Source organism: Mastacembelus armatus, chromosome 22 (assembly GCF_900324485.2).
Source record: "Mastacembelus armatus chromosome 22, fMasArm1.2, whole genome shotgun sequence".
Classification (NCBI taxonomy): domain Eukaryota; kingdom Metazoa; phylum Chordata; class Actinopteri; order Synbranchiformes; family Mastacembelidae; genus Mastacembelus; species Mastacembelus armatus.
In genome coordinates this window covers 3,924,501-3,947,396 of record NC_046654.1, presented here as the reverse complement: position 1 = coordinate 3,947,396, position 22,896 = coordinate 3,924,501, and the positions used below count along the sequence as shown (strand labels likewise).

At 40.6% G+C, this 22,896-nt stretch overlaps 1 protein-coding gene across 5 annotated transcripts; it reads left to right on the top strand.

Annotated features, from left to right (window-relative positions):
- The first annotated feature begins 597 nt into the window (after nt 1-597).
- nin (ninein (GSK3B interacting protein)) lies at nt 598-22,683 on the top strand. 5 transcript variants are annotated; one of them, XM_026298919.1, is made up of 28 exons: nt 3,399-3,468; nt 3,669-3,881; nt 4,770-4,866; nt 5,524-5,696; nt 7,535-7,580; nt 7,668-7,843; nt 8,451-8,597; nt 8,751-8,918; nt 9,093-9,229; nt 9,404-9,544; nt 10,039-10,213; nt 10,383-10,493; nt 10,596-10,685; nt 10,857-10,992; nt 11,125-11,246; nt 11,485-12,608; nt 12,956-15,361; nt 15,666-15,764; nt 15,861-15,930; nt 16,031-16,198; nt 16,279-16,395; nt 16,606-16,752; nt 17,063-17,242; nt 17,327-17,461; nt 17,570-17,671; nt 17,858-17,950; nt 20,636-20,749; nt 21,665-22,683. In XM_026298919.1, the coding sequence occupies exons 1-28, from the start codon at nt 3,439-3,441 to the stop codon at nt 21,878-21,880; spliced, it is 6,933 nt and encodes a 2,310-aa protein (XP_026154704.1). In that variant the 5' UTR covers nt 3,399-3,438; the 3' UTR covers nt 21,881-22,683. The 5 variants fall into 5 exon arrangements, with proteins under 5 accessions (XP_026154680.1, XP_026154704.1, XP_026154687.1 ...); XM_026298895.2 differs by lacking the exons at nt 3,399-3,468; nt 12,956-15,361 and adding an exon at nt 598-875; XM_026298886.1 differs by lacking the exon at nt 12,956-15,361 and having other exon boundaries at nt 3,413-3,468.
- The last annotated feature ends 213 nt before the right edge of the window (nt 22,684-22,896 follow it).

Genomic DNA, 22,896 nt, shown 5'->3' with positions numbered 1-22,896 from the left:
CACCAGGATACAAATTGTGGTTTTATGGTTATGATGATATTGCTGATGTGAAGGTTGTCGTGTTAAATTACGATATTTAGAGTTGGTCAAATAAAGTTGGAGCTGGTTCTGGTCTGGTTTTTACTTTTATTATTGTTTTGTTTATTGTGAACTGCTGTCATGTGACAGTCGTGTGTGCAGGCCTTTAAGAATAGCTGTAACTAATGGGGATGTCGGTAAACAAACAAACAAACAGACCAGTGGACTTGAGGGTTTCTGCAGACAATGAGCAAAGACATTTATGTCCCCTATCCCGGATGATCAGACCCTCCACAGACTATACTGTGCAGGGTTTACACACTGTGTGCAGACACATTATATTACATCTTATCCTTGTGTGGGATGGTGCAAAGCACAGGTGTGCACAGGTGAGTGAGTAAATAAGTGCTGGAAATAATAATATCTAAGTAAATAATAGCAGAAAATCTCTAAGATCAACAATAATAGGATCTTTTAAAGCTGGGAAGTGTGTTAGTGTTAGTTTGGCCCACAGGGGGCCAGACTGGGGCCAGTCAGACCGTCTCAGGCTCTCGGTCACCGCCCCTTCCTCTTTTCAAAACCCGCTATGAGCCGGAGGAGGATGATAGTTTGAGGCGAGGACACAAAGCGGCTGACACCCCCTGTAATCAGCAAACTCTCGGTCCTGTGTGGAAGTAAAACCTCTATAACCAGCCTCGGCGGGTCAAACCAGCGGCAGCTGCTCGTTTTTCGCGGAGAGGACGTTTTTTTTTCCTCCGGGAATGATGTTGTAAAAGTTTGTTTTATATCCGCGTTTAATCCCCAAACTTCAGCTAAAAAAAGGAGCCAGTCAGCCTCGTCCGAGCTCCGACTCTTTGGTGAGTGGATTTAACTATTAACTTTAAAACACATGCTTTTTTTCCCTTCTGTGTTTGGACATGAAGTTTGGATGAAGTTAGCCGGTTAGCTTAGCCCATATCCTCTTTAACTAGTTTAACTAGTTAAGCTAGTTACCGCTGGTTAAGGTTTACTCAGGTGCAGTGAATAAGTAGCAAACTAATCTAACACTGAGTGATGCTGCAGGTTTATTAAGTAACTGCAGTATCACTAGTTTTTATTTCATTTTTCATCTTTTCCTTTTTATTGACGCGTCCTCGGTTGTTGGGTTAGCTGGTAAAGTGTTTATGAAGCCACAGTTTGTTTATTTCACATTAAAACACATGGTAGCAGCACATTTATTTATTTTTATTTCACTTCATATAGAAAGTTAAGATAAGTGATACTGCCGCAAAGGTTTTTATTAAGATTGCAATGATCGGTTGGTTAACTAATCGATTAATCGTTTTAGTCATGATTAAGGGTTCAAAAAAGCCAAACACTGGATGAATGAATCGTAACAAAGTGATTATTTCATATTAGTTGTCGTCCTGGATGTATTGATTTATCAGTAGGTTATTTAGGATCTTGTGGTTTCTGCTTTTAATAATCAAAACGATCCTTTGTCATGTTTTTTCTCTTCCACCTGTTTAAACTGCTGAAATGTGAATTTGATACCCAAGTCGTGTGGTGTCGCTGTGGCTGGAGTGGTTTGCAGGTTGGTGCCATGTAAACTTGATGGCACTATATCCAAACGATGGCATGCTATAAATAAATAGGTCTGAAACGTGACTTTGCATCTCAGCATTTTGTGCCTTACACTTTGCCAAGAACTGGCCAAACTTCCTCCAGTTGTTTATCGTTGTGTCTGTGCAGAGAAAAGCTAAATATAATACATGTACAGGATGACAGAGAATCTTATGTGTCTTGATAATAATGGATTGATAATAGGCGAGAACGTGAAGCTTGTACCAAAGTCCAAAATGAACAACAAAACAAAAGAATCCCAGTATAAACAACAATTTGCTAATAAAAATGCAGGAAACTCCTCTTTGTTTTTATATGGTCAAAAAAAAAAACATAATGCATCCATGAGTGTTTCACTGGGAATATGTTCAGGAAAGATGGTTTTGACATTTTTGCTTTTCAGATTGACATCTGTTAGTGATAATTGACACACCAGTACCAGTGAAATCTGGGGTGGTGTGAGGATTAACCACCTTCCTGTGACCTGGACAGCCTCGATTCTTTGGACAGCCACCGTGACTGAGCTGAGAAGACGGACTGCCAGGTTAATTGGCTCAGAGGCTGCTTGCAGAAAGCAGCGTCCGACAAGTGTAGAAACCTGACGTGTGTAGAGAGAGTATTTAGTATTAACTTTGAACTCTGATATTTTAAGCTTAAAATATGGTGATTAGAAGCAACTTTGCTGCAACTTTGTTTCCAGTTTGTTATTGCTGCCAATCTCTGTGTGTTTCTTACTGAACATTATAGACAAGCTGTCATACTGCTGAGCCGTGACCTTCTTGCATTTCATAAGCCACTCACATGTGCAGATGTAGAATACTGATTGGGCTTTTGAGGGCAGCCTATTGTTTGCAATGAATGGGTACCCTGAGTCTGGGCCGTGGGGGACACCTGGACGGCTGCCTGATAATCTCAGTGAGAGCAGCTGAAAAAGCAGAGGGTCAGGATGGTGCTTTTTGTACAGATACACAGGCTTAAAGTGGAAGGTTTCAACTCATTAGAGATGTAACAGATGCATCTAATTTGACATTTATCTTAAGCTGCTGATGGCTGACCTGGGCTGTTGCATGTTTATAGTTTATATCACTTTGACCTATGAAAAACTCTTATTCATCTCTCTTAAATTAAAAAAAAGCCTTATATGAGATCACCCAGTGTTTATTGTTTGTGTTACAGTTACTATTATAGAGAAACATGGCCTAGTGCGCTAAACTAGAACCTAAACTTCTGTTTAGGGCCATGAAAACATCATGTCTAGTTCCTCTTGTACAGAAATGATTAATGACAAACAAAACAAACAAAAACTTTCTTCATGTGTGTAACTGATGCCACCAGTTAGTGAATGTTGGCACAAGGCTCTGGTGAGACCTTCTTAATTAGTCTCTGGCTGCTTTGGTTCGCTGCCCCTTTGTCCTTGTTCTTTGTAAGTAGTTTGGAAAAGCATTTAGTCAAAAAACTTCAGACCTTCTACTTCTGTGTGATTTTTATTATGATCATCTTCATGGTTTTTATTTTATTGGCCTTGCAGAAATGAAATAACTATATCATTCATTTATACTTAGTTGAAACCACATCAAATTGTAAACTGCATTAAAGTGTTCATGTTAAAACAGGCACTGACTGACACTGACATGGCACACGTCAGTCACTGACCTTAACTCTGTTCACTCTCGGTGTCAAAACATGGTCAGTGTCAGACTTGGCCTTATATGTCAGTTTACCTGATTGTCTAATCATTGTAACTGGATTAAGCAAAGCCCCAGCCACAAATGCCTGTGGTGCAGACTGTCGGTAGCTCAGTCTCTCAGCGACACTCAGATGAAGTTGCTCTTTGGAACACTTGTTGAGGTTGCCTCTTTGTGTTTTTTAATAGTCATTTGAAAAATGTTGCTTTAAATTTGGTGATTAGTGTTTAGAGATTTGACCTCCAGCCTCTGGTTTATTTTCATTTTTTCATAAGGAGTTTCTACTATTCTGTCTAATCACATAGGGGAAAATGTAGAGGTAAGCCTTAGAAATAAGTTTGACTTTTACCCTCTGTCTCTCAGGGCAGGCTGCTGTCCTGTGGGATGGGTGACGGCCAAGAGCAGGACCACTATGAGGAGCGTCTGAAAGAAGTTTTTAACAGTTTTGATACAAGCGGTTGTGGTTCTCTGTGCCCAGAGGAACTCTCTGACCTCTGCCAGTCCCTGCACCTGGATGATGCCACACCAGTCCTCCTCCATACACTGCTGCAAAACCAGGACCACCTCACTGCCAGGGTGAGTTTACTCCTTTGGCCCTGCAAGCAGTTTGTTTGTAAAAGTGTATTTGAAACATGTGAGTCATGACCCTTCATGTAGGGTCCTCTGCTTTCTTTGAATTTGGAGGACACCTGTGTTGAGCCCCCCCAGCTTTCAGGTCTTTGTGTTTCCAGGCTTTTTGGTCCTTTGTTAGCCGTCTTGTTGAGGAGAAAATGTGCCCCCATCAGTCCGCATCCCAGGTGTCTGTTGTCAGGGCAACCAAGCCAGCTAATCACATTCACAGATGCATTTGGTTGAGGGTTCTTCATGTGGGGATGTATAATGAAATGGGAGGACACTGCTCATATCCAAACAAATGGGCTTTAGTCATTATAAAATGTGCTGTACATTCTGTGTGTTATTGGAGCATCAAGTGGAGCGATGAGGTTAATTTCAGACTGTTCACCTCCACACTTCTGCATCAAGTTTTGCTTGTTTCTAAGTGTGTGGACAGACGGATGGCCTTTGTCTTGCATGTGTGTTTGTGTGGTAAATGTTAGCAGAAGGGTGAGTGAACTGATTACCTACCCATGGCATCCAACAATAAAGTCAAAAAGATCCCCCCTCTCCACCTAAAGCCAGCAGCCTCTCAAGCACAAAGAAAATCACCATATTCGCGGTTAGCAGCTGTTGATTGTTGAAGTGTGACCTCCATGCCCCTCAGAAAACCCTCCTCCACCCAGACACCCAAGGATACCCAGTCTCCGCCCAGCACACAGAGAATTACATCCAGTCTGAGGAATTTTACGATTGTTTCTTTGTCTTTGATTTGCTTTGCGTTCAAAGCATTGCTTGCATTTTATAAAATGAAACTGTGAATTTCTATAAGATTATAAATATGTAAAAATCTTTTAATTCTTGTTTCAGGTTGACTTTGAGCAGTTCAAAAATGCACTGATTTTGGTTTTGTCATCAGCCATCGAGCCACCTCAAGAAGAAGAACAGGAGACTTTGCAGAAACCTGGTAATGTCTTGATTCTGGTGAAATTTCTCTAGAATGAAACAAGTGCAGTGCATGAAACCACACTGTTTGTGTGTTGGTGTTTCATGTCCGTATCTGTTTGATACTGAGTGTTAAGGAGACCTTCTCCATGTCCCAAGTCATTGAAGCAGAAAAGCTGACTGTGTGGGCTAAGTGAGTGCTGATTCAGCTGTGAATCTACATACACAGGCACAAAGCCAATTAGCTGACACTGTCCTGGCATGAACTGGCACAAGTTCTTAAATACCAAGCTACTTCTTAGAAAAATATGTTAACGCTGTGAAATATTATGATCCATCTGTTGACGTAAATGATCGAGAAGGTTGTGAATAAGTATAATAAGTATTGCTGTATCATGCAAACATCCTTCTAGCAAGATAATATGAAGTTTCTCTGAAGGTTCCGCCTGAAACTTTGTGAACCTGTGCTTTGTCTTATTTCAACAAGTGGGAACGTGCAGGTTTAAATGATTCTTTGGTTACAGCTTTTACAGAAGTAGTTGCTTTTGGAGAAGTTGTTGCTGCAGAAAGTATTACAGTTTTTATGTTTCTGGGTTGTTTTAATTAGTTAGAGGTGACACTATGCTATTATTTTACAGTTTGTTTTTTTTTTGGTTTTTTTGTCGTTTTCTCTCCTCAGAATCTCCCGAGATCCAACCAAAGTTTGTGAAGGGCAGTAAACGCTATGGTCGCCGGTCCACGCCAGAGTTCACAGAGCCTATTTCAGACTTCTCTCAATTTGCCAATTCACACTCGGTGGATGAGGACGATCTGGGGAACAACTATGACTCGGCTGTTCCCAGAAAGCGTGAGGTAAAAGGCTCAGACTGGTGTGCTCTTCAGTTTTTCCATCACTGTTCTGAACCTCCAGACACTCCAGTGCCATCCTTATCTCTTGTCCTTGGATGTACTGTGTTTCCCAGCAGCCTCAGACCAGTGGAGAGGTGTTATTCTTAGCTAATCAGCTTAGCAACATGCAGGGCAGATCCTGATATGTAATATAGGCACTACAGCACAGCATCCACATGGTCCTGTTCATTGCACAACAATGCAATGCTGTCTGTAAATAACACTGAGTGTAATTCCTGTTTAGTAAGCCTGGGCTAACAAACTTGTCATGATGTGCTTCTGTATGAATCGTGTTGAACTTTGCCCTGACTCTGTTGACTGTCTGTTATGTGGTGGTCAAGGCAACAGCACGGTGTTTGAGGAATTTACATCATGTCCCAACAGATCTGAGCATTGAGAGGAAAGTGAGACAGTGTTAATTGACAGTAAGGGACTTCCTTAGTCTTCAGAGGACTGTACTGGCTTAAATGGGTGATGCTTCTGTCTCACATAGGTCTAATGCATTTGTCCAGTCATGGCCAATTCCTCTGGTTGACGTTCTATATTCTTTCCGTGGATATTCCTGCTGTGACTGCTGACATAGAGGTTTCACATATGAAGGGAAGCATAAGCTCACACCATCTGACTTTCAGTAGGGCAGTGCTGTCAATTATTGACATATTTGATTAACAGAAACAGAGAATTTGTTGTTTTCTGTGTGGTATTTTATAGACAAAAGGACTTTGGTTATTTAAAAAAATATATCAACCAATGAATAAACAATAAAAATAAGAGCTAAATGCAGCCCTCCTCTTATAGTTTGTGGTAAGAACAGTGTCTACAGACTTGTGTGGCCTCTGGACAAAAGTTTCATTTCTCAGACGAATGCCAGGTTGGATGTGCAGGCATTGATGTGCTGCTGCTGAAGAAATCTCAACAAAGAAAGTCCCCAGCTGGTCACCAAATGGGATAATGATGGCCCGTTCAGCTTGTGCATGGATGGATGTGTTAATATTCTGTCCTTTGTCTGTGACTCCTCCCCAGCTGCCTGCCAGCGCCAAGACAAACACAATTTTAGACATGGAACTGAAGTGTGTCTTGCTGTTGACTAATCTAGGTTGCAACAATGCTACAGAATCTGGGCTTGGGACCAGCAGATGGGGTTGGGTCAGGGTGCTCTGCACAGACTCCGGGCCCGCTGCTTTGGGAGGAGGAGGGTTTGGCTGGGATGCATGAACAATGAGTCCCACTACCCCCTCCCTCCTGGATGCCTATAGACCATGTATCGAAACGCCACTTGCAGAAACCCATCTGTTCTTCATTCCCTCACTGTTTGTTTCCCAAACAATAGATGGCCATGCTGGGGTTGGGTTGGGTCACAACCACGGGTTTATTTTTTAATTCTTAAATGGTTTTTAAAACCCTTTGGTGATCTTCAAAACTTTTTTGCAGAGTAAGTGCAACTGAAGAGAGTAAAATAAAGAAAAGTTAGTTTTCTGTTATCACATTCCTAATTTACCCACTGACCCTCCCTTAAGGCCCGTGCCGTCACAAAAGCTCTCCTGTGTTTTCTTTGTGTGCCACTCCAGCCCCCGTGCACCCAGACCCAACCTCGCCTCATTAAAAAACAAGTTTGAATTCACAAACAGCTGAGTGTCACTGGAGAAATTCAGCTTGTGTGGATGTTTTATTATGATAATTTCTGATACAGATGTGCTTCTAGATATTCAACCTAATGAAGAGCCAGATTAGTTAATTGCTAAACTGTTGAGGTGATTGTTTGTAGAGTCTTTCTAGTATTAATTTGAGTTTCTCTTTAACAGCGCTGGAATGCTCATGAAACAAGCACAGAGGAGTACGAGGCAGAAGGTACGTCAGACTGGCTGCATTTTCACAGAATTCACCGTAGACATTTTGTGACAGTATAATCAGGTCAGTCTTGTATTTCATGTGTAGGCCAGATGCACCTCTGGAACCCTGATGAGCCGAGCACACCTCGGAGAGCTTTCGTTCCTCTGTCAGCCCGCTTAGAGGAGCGAGCGCATGAAGCCTGTGAGGAGCTGGGAATATCATGGGATGGGTGTGCTGGACAGACTGAGCTGCTCACTCTCTGTGAACACCTGAGCCTGGAGGTGAGTTAAAGACTGAGCACTACACCTCATTATCAATACTTGATCCTAGTTATGAAAACACTTTGCTTTGTTCTAAAATCCTGGATTTACTCCCTTAACTGGATCAAACGTATGTGGGTTTAATTTACAGGTGAAGTCTTTCTGCATTATATTTTTTTGCATGTTTAACATTATTAAAAAATGAATTTAGAAGAGACTCCCTTTAAAATGGACTTACATTAACTTTATTACATAAAAATATATATATGGCTGCAAATAGCTGCTATCAAATAACTATTTTCATTAGCAATAATGATAATTAATAGTTTAGTGTTTATAATTCAGAAAACAGTGAAGGTCTGAAACAAAAAATAATGCAAATCAAGGTAAAGCAACATTTTCTCCTTTTTGAATCTGAAGATGATCAATATTGAGTCTTTTAACTAGATAAATTACATGACAGATAAGTAGTTATTAAACTAGGTGCTAGTTAATTTTCTGTTTCTGAATACATATAAACCTTTTGGCTTGAGTGCATTAGTTCATGTTCTGTATGAGGTGCAGTTCTAACGAGCACTAAATCAGCCTGTGTAGCAAATCCTCATAAAAACATACTTTGGTTTTCCAGGTGAACGGGGATGTGCTCCTGAGTCTAAATGCTGATGCAGTGATGAATGTTCAGGAGTTTGTTTCCAGGGTTGTAAACTACAACAAGCCGCCCACACCATCCGCCTCCACGCCGTACAGACAGCTCAAACGACATCACTCCACTCAGGTGTGTGTTTTCTGACCCTTACCAGCTACAGTGTCAGGTTAATTCCCTTGTTTATTTTTATAAGATGTTGGAAATTAATGATGGATTTTTATCTGCAGTTAAAATGATCTTACCACATTTTAAGTACTGAGACACCAATTCTTCTCCCTGCAGCCCTTTGATGAGGGAGGCCGTAGGATAGCCACCCCTTCTGCTTTAACCAGCACCATTAGCATGCGTCTTTTCTCCACCCTCGATGATGGTACCGGTTACACTCCAGCTGAATACATCCTGGATGCCTGGATGGCAGAGGGCATAGAAAACAGCACAGAGATCCTGCAGGTTCAGACACAGCTGCCGCCACCTTCTTTTCCTTCTCCTCATTATTTTTACATTTGTCAGTTTCAATCGTACGTTTTAGACAGGAAGATGTAGACAGTTAACCCTTCAGTGTGAGTAAAATTCAGCAAGATACTCCCAAAAAAGACGAATAATGATTATTAATCATGTTTGCAGGCTTTGAATTTCGGCCTGGATGGCAAACTGAGTCTTAGTGATCTCACCATGGCACTGGAAAATGAGCTGCTCGTTACTAAGAATGGGATTCACCAAGCAGCACTGGCGAGCTTTAAAGCTGAGATCAGATATCTCCTGTGAGTATGAGCCACCACTTTAATGCAGCTCATTCAGATCTCAATACCCTGTTTATATTTGATTACCTGTATTTGGAGTCATTATGGGGGTTATTGATTAGTCAAACCTCCAGAATGGTTTGTTCTCATTTAGCTCTTGGTACAATTATTGCCCCTGTTGTTTTGTGTTGTCAGAGAGTGTGTCGACAGAGAACTCAGAGAGAAGGAGAAAATCCGATCTGACCTGGAAAAAGCAGAGAAAATGAAAACTCAGCTCGCCACTGAAGTGGATGAGCATCACACTGCCATAGAGCACATGAACAGCCTCAATCTCAGGTGACCTTTCCCTGTGACAACACCAGTTGTCATTTTAGATGTTTGTTTTCATTTTCAGCAAAAGTCCACTGAATTTACAGAATCTTAGATTTATTTTTTATATATTTAATTGTGCCTCTGTCTTGTCTGACGGCATCTTTGTGTCGTTGCACAGCTGGATTTTAAGTATTATAGTTCCCACTGATACTCAAGTCCGTTCATAGAACCTGCAGTTAATCCTCTTTATAGATTCACATTCCATTTACAGGTATATAGATTTCATTCATTCTCACTGCAGTAATCTCCTTTACAAAGCAAATAATTGATACATGTTAAACCAAAAGTAGTTTTTTTTTTTTTTTTTTGGATTTTTTACTAAATCCTGCCTAAAATAAATGAAAATACTTTAAACACTTTTTGAGTACTTTGTATAATAACCAATATTATGTAATGTTTTTTGTCCTGAATATTGGGCTTTTCTTTTCAGTGTTATTAAAATTCTGTATACTCTATAGGAAGCTGGAGCAGGACCACAAAGAGAAATTAGCAGCAGTACGAGCTGAGTTGGTGAAAGAGATGGATCAGATCCAGCAGCAGGCAGGCCTGCAGCGTGAGGAACTGGAGGCAGAGATCGAGAAGATCAGGGAAGACGAGTCTTTCCTCAGGGACCACCTCTCAATCTCTGTGAAGGTACTAAAAAGCATTTGTGGAAATATTGTTTAGTGTTTGTGTTATATGTCTTTTTGCTTTAGTGTTTATTATTAAAACTCTCAGTAAATTTATTATCATTAGTTTATCTACAAATAAAAAAATTATTACTTGTTAACGTAACCCACATCACTGTTTGTATCTGTTTAAGGAAAATAGACGTCTTGAAATGGAGCTGCTGGACAGCACAGAAAAACTGGCAGAGGCACAAAGTCAAATTACAAAACTCCAGGGAAGTTTGGACAACATTATGAAAGAAAAGGTGCTGAGACATTTTGTGTCTGTTCATAATGTGGTTCTGCATGTTCAATCTCTGAGCAAAAAAAAATATCTATAAATTTATATGCATTCTAATTTTGTGAAGTTTGGAGACTTGGATCCTGGCAGTGCAGATTTCTTTCTCCAAGAAGAACGTATTAAACAACTACGTGTCGGCTACGAAGCTCAGTGCAGGGTAAGTGCAGCTAAATGCACCATGAAGACGTAGTGACTGTGATACTGGCTTTACAAACTAAATTTTAGATACACGAAAAATAAAATTGTAGGCAATAAATATTTTTTTTATGTAGTGAGGAAAAAGAATTTTTCAGTAAAGGTTCAGACACACATTATTCTTGACTGGTAGGAGCTGCAGGATCGTATTGATGAGCTGCAGTCAGAGTTGCAGGAGTTTCAGAGTCTTGGTCGAGGTAATCAGCCCTGCCCCAAACCTCTCTCAGAGGAACTGGAGAGTAAAAGCCCTGGCATGGAGTCGGATCCAGGTATAAATATTTACACCACACACAGACAATACAGTCCTTGGAGAACTCATTATGAGCATTAACTACATCAGTTAATGGCAGCATATACTTTTTGCATTATCAGTCAGCAACTTCTAAAGTGACTTTTTACAGGCATCGGTTCAGAGGAGGTTCAGCCGTTCAGCATGAGCCTGGAGGCAGAGATGATGCTGGAGCAGCTGAAGGATCAGCATCTTCAGGAAATGGAGGATTTGCGAAACCAGCTGGAGACTAAGGTGAATCTAGTAGACACCTCATGTTCTGTGTTAGATGTATGTACCTGTGGAGTAAGGGTATATATGATCAGAGATATTCACAATTAACACAGTCATAATATATACTTTAGATTCAATGTTTGTAGATAAACATTTATGATAGTGATATCAATCTTTACTGCAAGAAAACAAATAAGTGCATCTCCTCAAACTGTCAACCCATTCTTTTAATTCCCTTTCGCCCTTTGTATCACTGCAGATCAATGAATTTGACAAGATGGTAGAAAAGCAGAGGAAGTCCCATGAGGACCAGAAGGCTGCCTTAGTCTTCCAGTACCAGCAGGAGGTCAAGGCTTTGAGGGAGGAGATGGCCAATGTTCAGAACCATACACAGGAGCTTGAGAGCCAACTAGAGCAGGTGGAGCTGGAGCGATCCTGTCTGGAGCAGAAGCAGGCTGAGGAGAGGGAAGAACTCAAAAACCAGCAAGAGGAGGAAGTGGGAAGTCTTAGACAACAGCTGCTGGAGGCCCACACCTACACCGCAGACCTGGAGGAGCAGCTGAAGACCCTTGAAGCCCAACTGACTGAGCTGGAGGAAACTTTCCTGACGGAGATAGAGGAACTGAAAAAGCAACATGCTCTAAAGATGAATAAACTCGAAGAGATGCATGTAGAGCTTTTTGAGGCCAAAGTGGACGAGGAGAGAAAGAAACTGCAGGAAGAAAAGGCCCAGTTGGAGAAGAGATTGTTAGATGATTATGAAATTCAGAAAGAACTGTTGCTACAAGCCCATGAGGACAAATTGAGGGCTAGACTGGAGGAGGCAAAGATCAGGTTTGAAGAGGAGCGTGATGAGATTGTGAAAAGACTTACAGAGCAGTGGCAGAGAGAGAGGACTCAGCTGGATGAGCAGAGTCATGAGTCTCTACAGGTGCTGCTGGGGGAAGAGATGCTGAGAATTGTCAGGGAACAAGAAGAGAAGGAGAGCAATCTCAAGGAGCAGTGGGAGATTGAACAAAATCAACTTCAGGAGCGTCATGAGGAGGCATTGCTTAATAAAATACTTCAAGAAAGGTTGCAGATGCAGGAGCAGTATGAGCAGAGGGAGAAGCGGCTGAAGGAGGAGTGGGAGAGGGAGAGACTTCAGCTGGAGGAGGATTATGAAGGGATGCTCCAGGATAGGCTGAATGAGGACAGGGAGAAGCTTGAGACTGAGAAGGAGGAGATGGAGAAAAAACTAGAAGGCCTAATGGCAGAGGAGAGAGCACAGGTTGAGGCGAGCCATCAAGAGGCTATGAGGGAGCTGATCTTCAAGCACATACAGGAGAGGGACGCCCTGAGCAGCATGTTGGACAAACTGCGAGAGGACATCGCTCAGGAGAGGTGAGAGATTTTTACTCTCTGATTTATGTCATATTAACATCTTCCATGCATTTTTTTTTACAGGAATAATATGACATTTGGGGAATGCATTTATACACTTAGCTCTCATAGCAGTTACCATAAATATATCTACAGCCGTGGGCCAGTTAGCTTAGCTTTAACTTGAAATAGGGAAACCCTGGCTACTGTGGCTCTGTCCAAAAGTAATAAAAGCCATGCAAAGTCAAACAAGCATATTTCCCAAATTTTCATCTATTCCTTTTGAAATAAACTAAGGTGCTGAAAAAGTTTGTTTGCTGTTAAGGCTTTATATTGTTGCTGTAACAATCCTAAATAACCATGTACAGGAGGGAAATCCAGATCAGCTTCACCCAGAGAATCAAAGAAGTGGAAGATCGTTTCTCAGGTGATCAAGAATCTGTTGCGGAGCGTTTTCAGGCTGATGTTTTGAAGCTTGAAGAGCACTACCAAAGTGAGCTGAAGGCGCTTTCTCAAAGCCAAGCTGAGCAGAAGCTCCACTGGGAAGCACAGATACAGGAGGCTCTTGAGAACGCTGAAAAACAGCGAAGAATGATGGTGGAGGTCATGGAACAGGAGAGAAAGCGCCAGAATGAGGAGTGGGCAAAAGAACGATGTGAGCTTGAAATTATGAACATGGAAGAAATAGAAGAACTGGCGATAAAGAACAAGCAACTGCACAATAAACTGGATGATGTTATTAGCATGGCCCAGACTAAAGAGATAGAGCTGAGTAAACAGCTGAATGATCTCCATAACAGACTGCAGGAAAGCCTGGAAACCAAAGACAAGCTCCTTGCTCAGTCTGAACTCCTGTTAAATCAAACAGTGGACGATTTTAAAGAGGAGAGGGCAGAACTTCTGAGCATCCAGTCAGAACTTGAAGCAAAATACAGCGACATGCTTTTGGTTTCTGAGAGGCAGAAAACAGAGCGAGATGATTTAAAGATGAAAATCGAGGAGCTGGAAATGCTTCTCAGACGGGCAGCAGTGGACTTTGAGCTGGAGAGGAGGGATCTACAGAAATATATCTCTGTCCTTGAGAAAGAGGACAACGATAATGACAGAGATGAGCTTTTAGCAGGGAGGGATCTGCTTCAGAGAAGAATTAAAGAGCTAGAGATGGAACTCAGTCAGCTTTTGGCCTCTAAAGAAAAGTCTGATAAAGAAATGGATGAATCAAATGAATTGAACACACATATAGAGGAGATCCAGATTTCTTTCTCTGAAGATTCCTGTTATCAGGCACTGGTTTGCTTGTCACCATTTCTGACTGAACCAGATGTTGTTGCAGAGAATATAAGACAGAGCCCTGATGCAGTGGATGGACACCCTGAAAATGTCAGAGATGATGGACATGAATATAATAAAGTGGTTCCTGCTGCCAGTTATGATCAAGGTGACAAGATGCCAGAGATGATGATGGTTGCCACTGAAAACCAAGAACAAGACAGTTATATTGTCCTGACTGAGAATAATTCATGGCCTGAAAATGCTCTTGGTATTGAACACGGATGTGAAATTCAAGTTGATTCTGTTTCTAATGACCAAAATAAAGATTCAAGCCCAAAAGAAGCCAAAGGAGTCCCTGATGACTGTTTTACAGAAACTGGACTTTGTCACAAAGAAGACCCTGAACCAAATGTGAAGAAAGTGGAAAACAAAAAAGACTCTGTTTCCTCAGAGATGCAGTGTGTCTCATCATGTGAGCTGTTTGAAGGTGTAGATGTCCATAAAGATGCAACAGATACTGAGAAAAAAATAACTCTTGAATCATGTGAGGAGGACAACAAACCTCAAGATGTACCAGTTATGGACATTGAAAACCCTTCCCAATATGATAAGCCGTATCATGAGACTGTGGTTGATCCATCAGTGCTGCAGGAGACAGATGACCTAGCTGAACTGTGTTTGGAGGATACTGAGGTTAGGTGTTTCCTAAATAACTCTCACGGCTATAAACAGGAATCTGTATATGTTTCAGACCGTGAACATTTAGCAGATAAAATACAGACTGAGCAGGCTGATTGCATACAAGATCCTCTGGAACATCTGGATGGAGATGCTGAATGTGAGGACCAGGCTCATTCTCTCCTTAAACTTCAGGCTTTGTGTGACACTGCCAGAGAGGAGAACACCCTCCTACATGAGAAGATTTCTCTGCTGCAACAAAAGACAGAAATACTTGAGAATCTGTTGGCTCATAACAGTGAAAAGATCAAATCTAGTCACCAGATTCTGGAGGAAAACTACAACCTCAAAGTTAAAATGTTACTGTTAATGGAGCATGTGAAAGAGCTGGAGATAAAGGCCTTAAAGATGACAGAGCTTGAGATTAGATATGAAGACTGCATGTGTGAAAACTTCAAACTCAAGGACCAAAATGATGAACTTGAAAAGAAGCTTTGGAGCCTTGAAAGCAGAATTGGTATTCTCCACGATTTCCATGATGAGCAGATTTCATTTGCAGGTGAAATCGGCAGTATGAAGGAGGACGATATCAAGTTATCACAGTTGTTCAGTGAACTGGACAAGCAGGATGAGTTTCTTTCAGCCATGCATCCAGGTGCTGAGGACGGGTTTCTGGATCTGACTCACGAGGTGGATGTTCTGGAGGTGAGTGACCTACAGGACTGCTGCGTGGACTTTGAGAAGCAGAACACCAAACTTCGCAGTGCCATCACAGAGCTGCAGGACAGGTCACAGACATTAAATGAAACAACGCATGCTCATAGGTAACGTGGAGAAAAAAAACTAGGATCCTGTCTCCCACGTCCCCTGGGTTCTTGCTCCCCCATCCGTTTGCTCCTCCTTTTGGTCCCAAGCACAAAGTGGTGCTGTTGTCCTACCTGTGATTAGGCTCCTCCTGCTTCTAAACCCTGGAAGGAAACCAATCTTAAACACCTGTGCCTCTTTGATCCCTGTAGATGACTAGTGGAAAAGTAAAACAAACAAACAAAGCAGCTCGGCAGTTCAGTGTGTGTGATGTATTCTGTGGTTTTATTGTAGCTTGTTGTAAATGATTTTTTTTGTTTGTAGAGTGGAGGCCAGTCGTCTTGCTGAAGAAAACCTGGTCCTCAAACAAAAGATTGCTGCTTTGAAGGAAGAGGATTTGAAAGAGGCCCAGGAAGAGTTAATGTAAGAAATGCCAAACGTTATTTTCACTGAACCATTTCAGTGCATTTGTTTCTTCTCGTATGAACCAATCTTCTTTCTTCTCTTGCTGAATTTTAGACAAGCATTGGAGCACCTAAAAAACGAGAAGATTGCTGCTCAAAAGGCAGCAGAGAATTTCAAGAAACAGGTATGAAGAACCTGGGCTGGAACAGCCTTCAGAAACTCTTCTCAGTTTTCTTTGATTCGGTACCAGCTCATGTTTTGTTGACTGATCTCCTCCTCTGCAGATATCAGAGCTGCGTTTGCAGAACCAGAAACTTGAGGATGACAGTATAATGCTGTCAGAGAGAAATGTCCAAAATATCGCTGATATGGAGACTCTACGACAGCAGCTGGAAGAGCTGATAAAGGAGAATGACAGCAGGGAGGCGCTGTCTGCTGAAGAGAAAGACAAGGTAAGCTGTGCTGGTCTGATGGTCGTCATGTTGTCGTGGTGGTCGTAGTGGGTAGTTAATTGGTGGATGTTTTGTGTTAGCTGGCAGCTTGTGTATCTGCTCTGGAGGCAGAGCTGACCAAAGCTCTGGAGGATGCTGCACAGCTGCAGGAGAGAAATAACCAGCTGTCACAGCAGCTGTCTGGCCTTAAAGTGAAGGTGAGCATTGGCCATGGACACACATCAACGCCATCAAAGCGTGGTAATAAATAAATAAACCCCCTAATGTATGCAATGTCCTAGTGAAGGGACACAGATCTGACTGAATTCACCTGGAGTACAGTGGCTGTTTACTCGGCTTATTTCAAACTGCTTGTCAGTCCAGTGAAATAAGAACGAAATTGTTAATCATTCCTCTTTCCACACTAGGTCAAAGCAGATGAAGAAACTCTACAAGCCGTCAACCATCAAAGTGCTCGTCTCAAGACAGACCTGCGTGTTTTGCAGCAGGACAGGGATTCCCTCAAACATGAAGTTGCAGTCCTTCACAAGCAGCTGCAGAATGCCAACGATAAAGTAAGATGTTTTTCACCTGTTTCACTTAAATTAGGAAAAATAAAATAGGAAATCAGGACCCTGGGGCTGAAATAGCATTAAATGTTCAGTGTGGCTGATTAAATGTAACTAATGACAAAAACATGTAATATTTATAAGGAACAGTGCATCACTAAATAAAATGAATGTTCCAGTGCAACACCATAGTACAAAAAACAGGTCTTTGTCTTAAAATAAAGTTTCTAGATGTTCAGTTTTATGGGAAACTTAAGTTGACATTTACATTAAGTGTATTTTCAGTAGACTTCACATTTTCCTTTGTCAATACCAGAACCATGTTTTGGAGATGGCTTTGCACTCGACTGGTCTGCAGAATCAGAGCAAGAAGCTGTACAGAGATGAGATGTCTCGACTGATGGGACAGGAGCAGCAGCTACTGAGGCAAGAGAACGACAGACTTCAGGCCGAAATGCTCGATATCAGAGGAGAGCTCATGCAGTCCAGGGAGAGGGTGAGCTGAGCCCTGCAGTTATATATGTGTTACAATATCTCTATTAAAATAAAATAAATATATTTATTTATTTGGGATCGGCAGGTCCGCCAGCTTGATGCTACAGTCCTGTCCCTGAAGCAGCACAAACAGCATAGTCAGTCCTCACTGGTGAAGGCCCTGGAGCAGGAGAACACCTCTCTGAAGCACGAGCTTGGGGCTCAAAAGGAGTTGACCAAGGTAAAAACTGCATGTGTCTAACCAGATAACCTTTGATACTATTTTTTTCTAAACATGCTGATTATGTAGTGTGTGGGTTAGTTCTTAGTGCGCGTGTTTTGGTTTCAGGGCTGTGAAGCTGGACAGGGACACACAGAGCTGGAAAGTCTCCTGCAAGAAAACGAGGTACTCAAGGCCCAAATGGCTCGACTGTCCACACAGCTGCTAGAGGTACATCATGATCCAGCCTTCACCTCTTATTCATTAATGTAACAGTGAAGTGAAATCGTTTTAGTGTGGCCAGATTTTTCTGGCAAACATTTAATTTGAATCTCAAACGCTGAATGAAAATGACCTCATTCAGATGTTTCTCTTTAAGCTGTGTTAGCCTCCTAACTGTTGTTGTGCTTCGTTCAGACATTTCAGGCTCAGTTGGTTGGACTTCTGCCTCCATCACCTCACAGGATGCCCAGAGGACCACATCGAGGGGATGACCCGGACAACATGCAGGTACAGCACAATCATGGTTTTATCTGTCTGCTTTTGGAGTTTAATCATAGTGAATATGCTAAATTAGGTTTTACTACCTGACGATGTATGCCACTGCATCATTGCATGGTTTAGTACTACATTGATCTCCTGCCATTTTTCTCAGTTTTTTTTTTTTTGTCACATCATGTTGATCATAAAGTAATGATCATAAATTCATTGTTATTGGCCACGAGAAGGGAACTTTAAACATCTTTTTTAGGATATAATGGAAGTAAAATGTAAATGCACCCATTATATTTCTTTCACTTTGGTGTAGAAAGTGGTTCCACTTAAATAAATCAGTCAATTCATGTGCCAAAAATGTATTTTATATTCTTTTTATGTGTATGTGGGTGTAACGGCAAATAATAAAACAGCACATTATAAAATGTCCAGCATCAAATCAGAAATTCACAGTAATAATGCATTGCTGTGAAGAGTGGCTCACCTGAGCTGAGTGTCTTTTAGTTGTGATAATCCTCCTTTACTTATTTACTTATTTCTCCATTCACTTTGTTGGGTTTGCTGTGCTGCTTGTTTTGGTGCCCTAGATCCATCTCAGCGCCTGTCTGTCTTCATCTCCTCATGTGTGTTTACTTTTTGGGTTTGGTATTTAGTTTCTGTCTCTCTTTGTTCTGTTCCTGAACTCATTGCCTTTATTTAATTTTCCATCTTGGGAATAAAGTAGTTTCATTGGTGTGATCATCTGGGTGCGGTGCTAGTGACTGGTTTCCATTTGCAGAGTCACGCTGACAAACCTTCATCTCTTCCCAGCAGATTGTTTGTCCAGGGTTTTCTGTAAATGGTGCATCTCTTTGTGTATGTTAATATCATCTGACCTCTTGTGGTGTGTTTTTTATCTTGTTTTTCATGAATCTAGTGGAAGGAGATGATGATGATGATGATATTGTGTATCCTACACATTTACTTTAAGATTTAAGTCAACTTAGAATCAGTGGATGAACGAGTAGTTTTGTTTTTCCAGTCTACAGGATGTGCCCAGGGATGTTGTACCTTGGAAATGAAATAAAATAAAATAAAGGCACCCATCCCAACATATATGCAAATATAATCTTAATATGCAAATCTATGACATAAAAATATTTTGCACAGATTCATGATAGTCAGTACGTTGTACATTTGATGTTTCACAAATAAATCTGAGTAAATATACAGTAAAATCACATTTCATATTCAACTTATTCAATTCAGTTTCTCCTCATATTTCACTTGGTAAAATTGTAAACACACATATCTAATGACCTAAACGTCCCTGTGTGCAGGCTGGTTAAACTGACCTAGTCTGTGTAAGTTTTTGAGATTAGTGGAGAGGGTAGAGCCCTGGTGAAGTGTACCTGCCTTTTCTCTCCAGGGGGCGATACCGGAGCAGCGGGTGGCTCACGCAGACAGCTACCGGCGGATCGGTGGACTATAACATCAGCTCCTCACTTTAGTCTCTTGGCCCTCCAAGACTGCTGTCGTCATATTCTGCACTTCCTCTACTACCTTTGGAGCAAAAGTCTGACTGTAGCACATGATGCCATCGTTTCTTCATCCTTATAGGAGATTGTGAACAAATGTGGCGCCTGATTCGAAAAGGCTTGAAGGCGTGATTGTATTTCCCTGCTGCTAGGTGGGGGAGGCATGGAAAAGGCTCCTGATATTTTTCCCAATGAGATTTTGATTAAAATAACATGCCATGCAGTCTAACATATATACAAAGACTACGAAGTTGTAGCATGACCAGTCTTTTTGTACTTTAAACCATCTTTTTAATGCATGGTGTGTTTTCTGGAAGTGTTATGCACCAGTTATTGTTGTGTGAGATGGGGCATTAATGTGCTCAGAGGCCTAATCTTGTTACAGTTTGCCTTATGATCACAGAGGAATGTTAATGTTGAGACTAGGTTAGTAACAGCTTTCTGAGCATTTTCTATGGGATGTTGCTGTCGGTCTCCAGTCAGGATTTATAGAGATTTCTTAACAAAGGTACCAAGTTTTCATGTTACTTTGTTAATGCCTGTATTTCTTTTTTGATGCTATACATAGCTGAGCGTTTATGTCGTTTCTGTGTTGCTGTTACACAACCAAAGTGAATCCCAGCTCTCTTAAATAAGGACTGGTTAACCACACCACACAGCTGTTGAACTTTGAGTGTTTACCTGGTTATTTATTAGAATTTTAATGTGAACTTATTCACTGTTTGTCCCAGTAGTGTCTCTAGTCCAGTGTCTCATATTTATTGCTGTGATAGTTGTGATTTGGTTTTCGAGTCACTGATTGTGATTTCCTTTTTTTTTTTTTTTTTGCACCGTGTATAGACTCATTGTATTTATTTATTTATTTTATTAGAATCCTGTTAGTGTTTATTTTATTTATGAATTAAATTATTTTTGTAGCATTTTCTGGAATGCATGGCATATGTTTATACTTATTTATTTTATTTATTTATTTTTAGTGTATTGTCTTCCCCTTAGAAACGTACCAGACATAATTTAATGCTGAAATCAACATAAAATAAAGCATCTCATTTCTAAAACATGTGATCTGTTTTTTTGTTTTTTTTTCTTTCTTAAAGTCACGTTTTTGTTTCTCCACTTGCTTCTACATCATTTTATTGAATTTGCAGCAGTTTAATCATGTCCTTTATTGTCTTCTCACCAGGATGAAAGGGAGAGGAAGATGAAGAATATGGAAGAGCGTATGAGGGAAATTGAACTGTCGCTGCGTAATGTCAAGCTGCTGCTCAAAGAGAAAGTTGCTCAGCTAAAAGACCAGGTCAGTTCACGACACACATTCATCAGAAAAACTTCTGGGTTGTCCTGTAAAGGCAATTTTGAGACTCCAAATAATAGTACTTTTAAATAAGTTTCAAAAGTACTAGGATTATGGAATTTATCTAAGGGACATGTGGTACAAAATATAATTTAGTTAAAAAAGTTTGAAATCCTGCTGATCAACATCAGGTTAATTAAAGACTCGGTAAACACATTGTTATGCTGAAGTCATGGATTGTATCAACGTTTCAAAAAGGAAGATCAAATCTCAAAACACCTGCATCAACATTTAATAAAACTGTTAAACAAGTAGAACACCCAAAATATCAAAACTGAAGAATTTTCCAGAAGTATTTTACAAGACAAAAACATCCCCACAGGTTATCGCACCAAAGCATCACAGGAATTAGCTAATTGTTCTGGCCTTTAGGTGAAAATACCTGCCATTCTTAGATTGATCAGTTTTTAAAGTCCATAAAAATATTAAGTAGAAATATGTTGACTGAACCATGGTAGGATAATTTAGGTCTTCTCAGAGTGTAACTACTACATAAAAATTATAATGCATAAACATTGACTGGAGCTAATCCCAGCTGACACAGGTCGACACAGGCATGCCCATAGGGCTGACACATAAAGACAAACACTCACATTCATTCCTAAAGGTAATTTAGAGTCACCAATTAACTTAACACCAAAGTGCATGTATTTGGATTATGGGAGGAAGCAGGACCCGAAAAAAAAAAAACAAAAACAAAAAAAAAACCACACTGACATTGGGAGAACATGCAAACACCAGGATGTGAAACCTTATTGAGAGTCCATGCCACCAGGGTAGCAATGAAATTAAAAGTGGAATAAAATGTAAAATTATTGGATTTTCCCTTTAATCACCTACTTTGTTTGGCTTTTCTAGCTGTACAAGAATGGTAAAGCAGATGGCTTGATCAAAGACCTGTATGTGGAGAATGCCCAGCTGCTGAAAGCTCTGGAAATAACTGAACAACGGCAGAAAATCGCAGAGAAGAAGAACTATCTACTGGAAGAGAAGATCTCCAGCCTTAATAAGATAGTGCGAGACCTAAACCCATCACCCCTTCCTGTACTACCGTACCACTACAAATGCACGTAATGCATCACCTAAAATACCAAGGTACTTTGGACATTACCAGCACTCCAAAGTTAACTATAAATTGTACTCTTTATTTTCAGCAGTCACTTCCTTGTCTTTAAAAACATTTTTTATTACTTGAACCTTCATGCAACTGATTTAACCAAACAAGCTTTCATCTGCATGACCTCTGACATACTGAATCTCATTTCAGCCTAAATGTTAAATGTGCAGTATTTAATTTTATTTGTAACTAGTCTGTGCTGGACCTATGAAAAACCAAATGTGAAGGTTTGACTCTACAGACCACGTTATTTTACTGTAATTTATAATTTAAGTACCTTTCAAAGTGTTACTAGAAAATGAATTCATATTTTACCATGTTGCTATAATTCTTTTAAAAGAGAAAAGCAATACTAAAGTGCACTTTTTATATAAGTGTTCTTGTCTGTGTTGTCAGATTGTGTTAGTCTGTGTCCCTCTCCCTTCTTCACCCTTTATGTAAAAAGAAATCAAACCCTGTCCTTCTGTCGTAAAATCATGTTAAAGTCATATATCGTCACCTTTTCAAGGAATTTTCTTTTGTGCGACACTACCTGAAGAAACATTTGTTTTAAATGTCTCTCGAAGTGGCAATATTTGCTATTTAAATATGTTTGAATAAGATCCTGTGATCTCCTGCAATATGTAAAGCTGCATTTCAAGGTGTGCGATAATGAGTGTCTGATTCAAATGAAGAAACTTGTCTTAGCTGCAGTGAAAGCACTAAAGTTAAAACAGGGTAATGTTTTGTGTTTCAGATTTCAATAAAAATATACAGTGTTTGATTTCTTGTTTGTGCACTACAGTCTTATCCCTCAGACTGAACAGCAGACTTTAAAAATACGCTAAAGTCATTTTCAAGTTCATAGGTGGCAGCACAGTGGGTTGGTGGTTAGCACTGTTGCCTTACAGCAAGAAGGTTCCTGGTCTGAAACCCAGCAGGGGCCTTTCTGTGTGGAGTTTGCATGTTCTCCCTGTGCTTGCGTGGGTTTTCT

Coding starts and splice junctions, on each gene's coding strand:
- nin (XM_026298919.1), top strand. CDS start 3,439: ATGAAGTTGCTCTTTGGAACACTTGTTGAG. Junction 16,396..16,605: donor TGTCTGGCCTTAAAGTGAAG/GTGAGCATTGGC, acceptor TTTCCACACTAG/GTCAAAGCAGATGAAGAAAC. Junction 16,753..17,062: donor TGCAGAATGCCAACGATAAA/GTAAGATGTTTT, acceptor TGTCAATACCAG/AACCATGTTTTGGAGATGGC.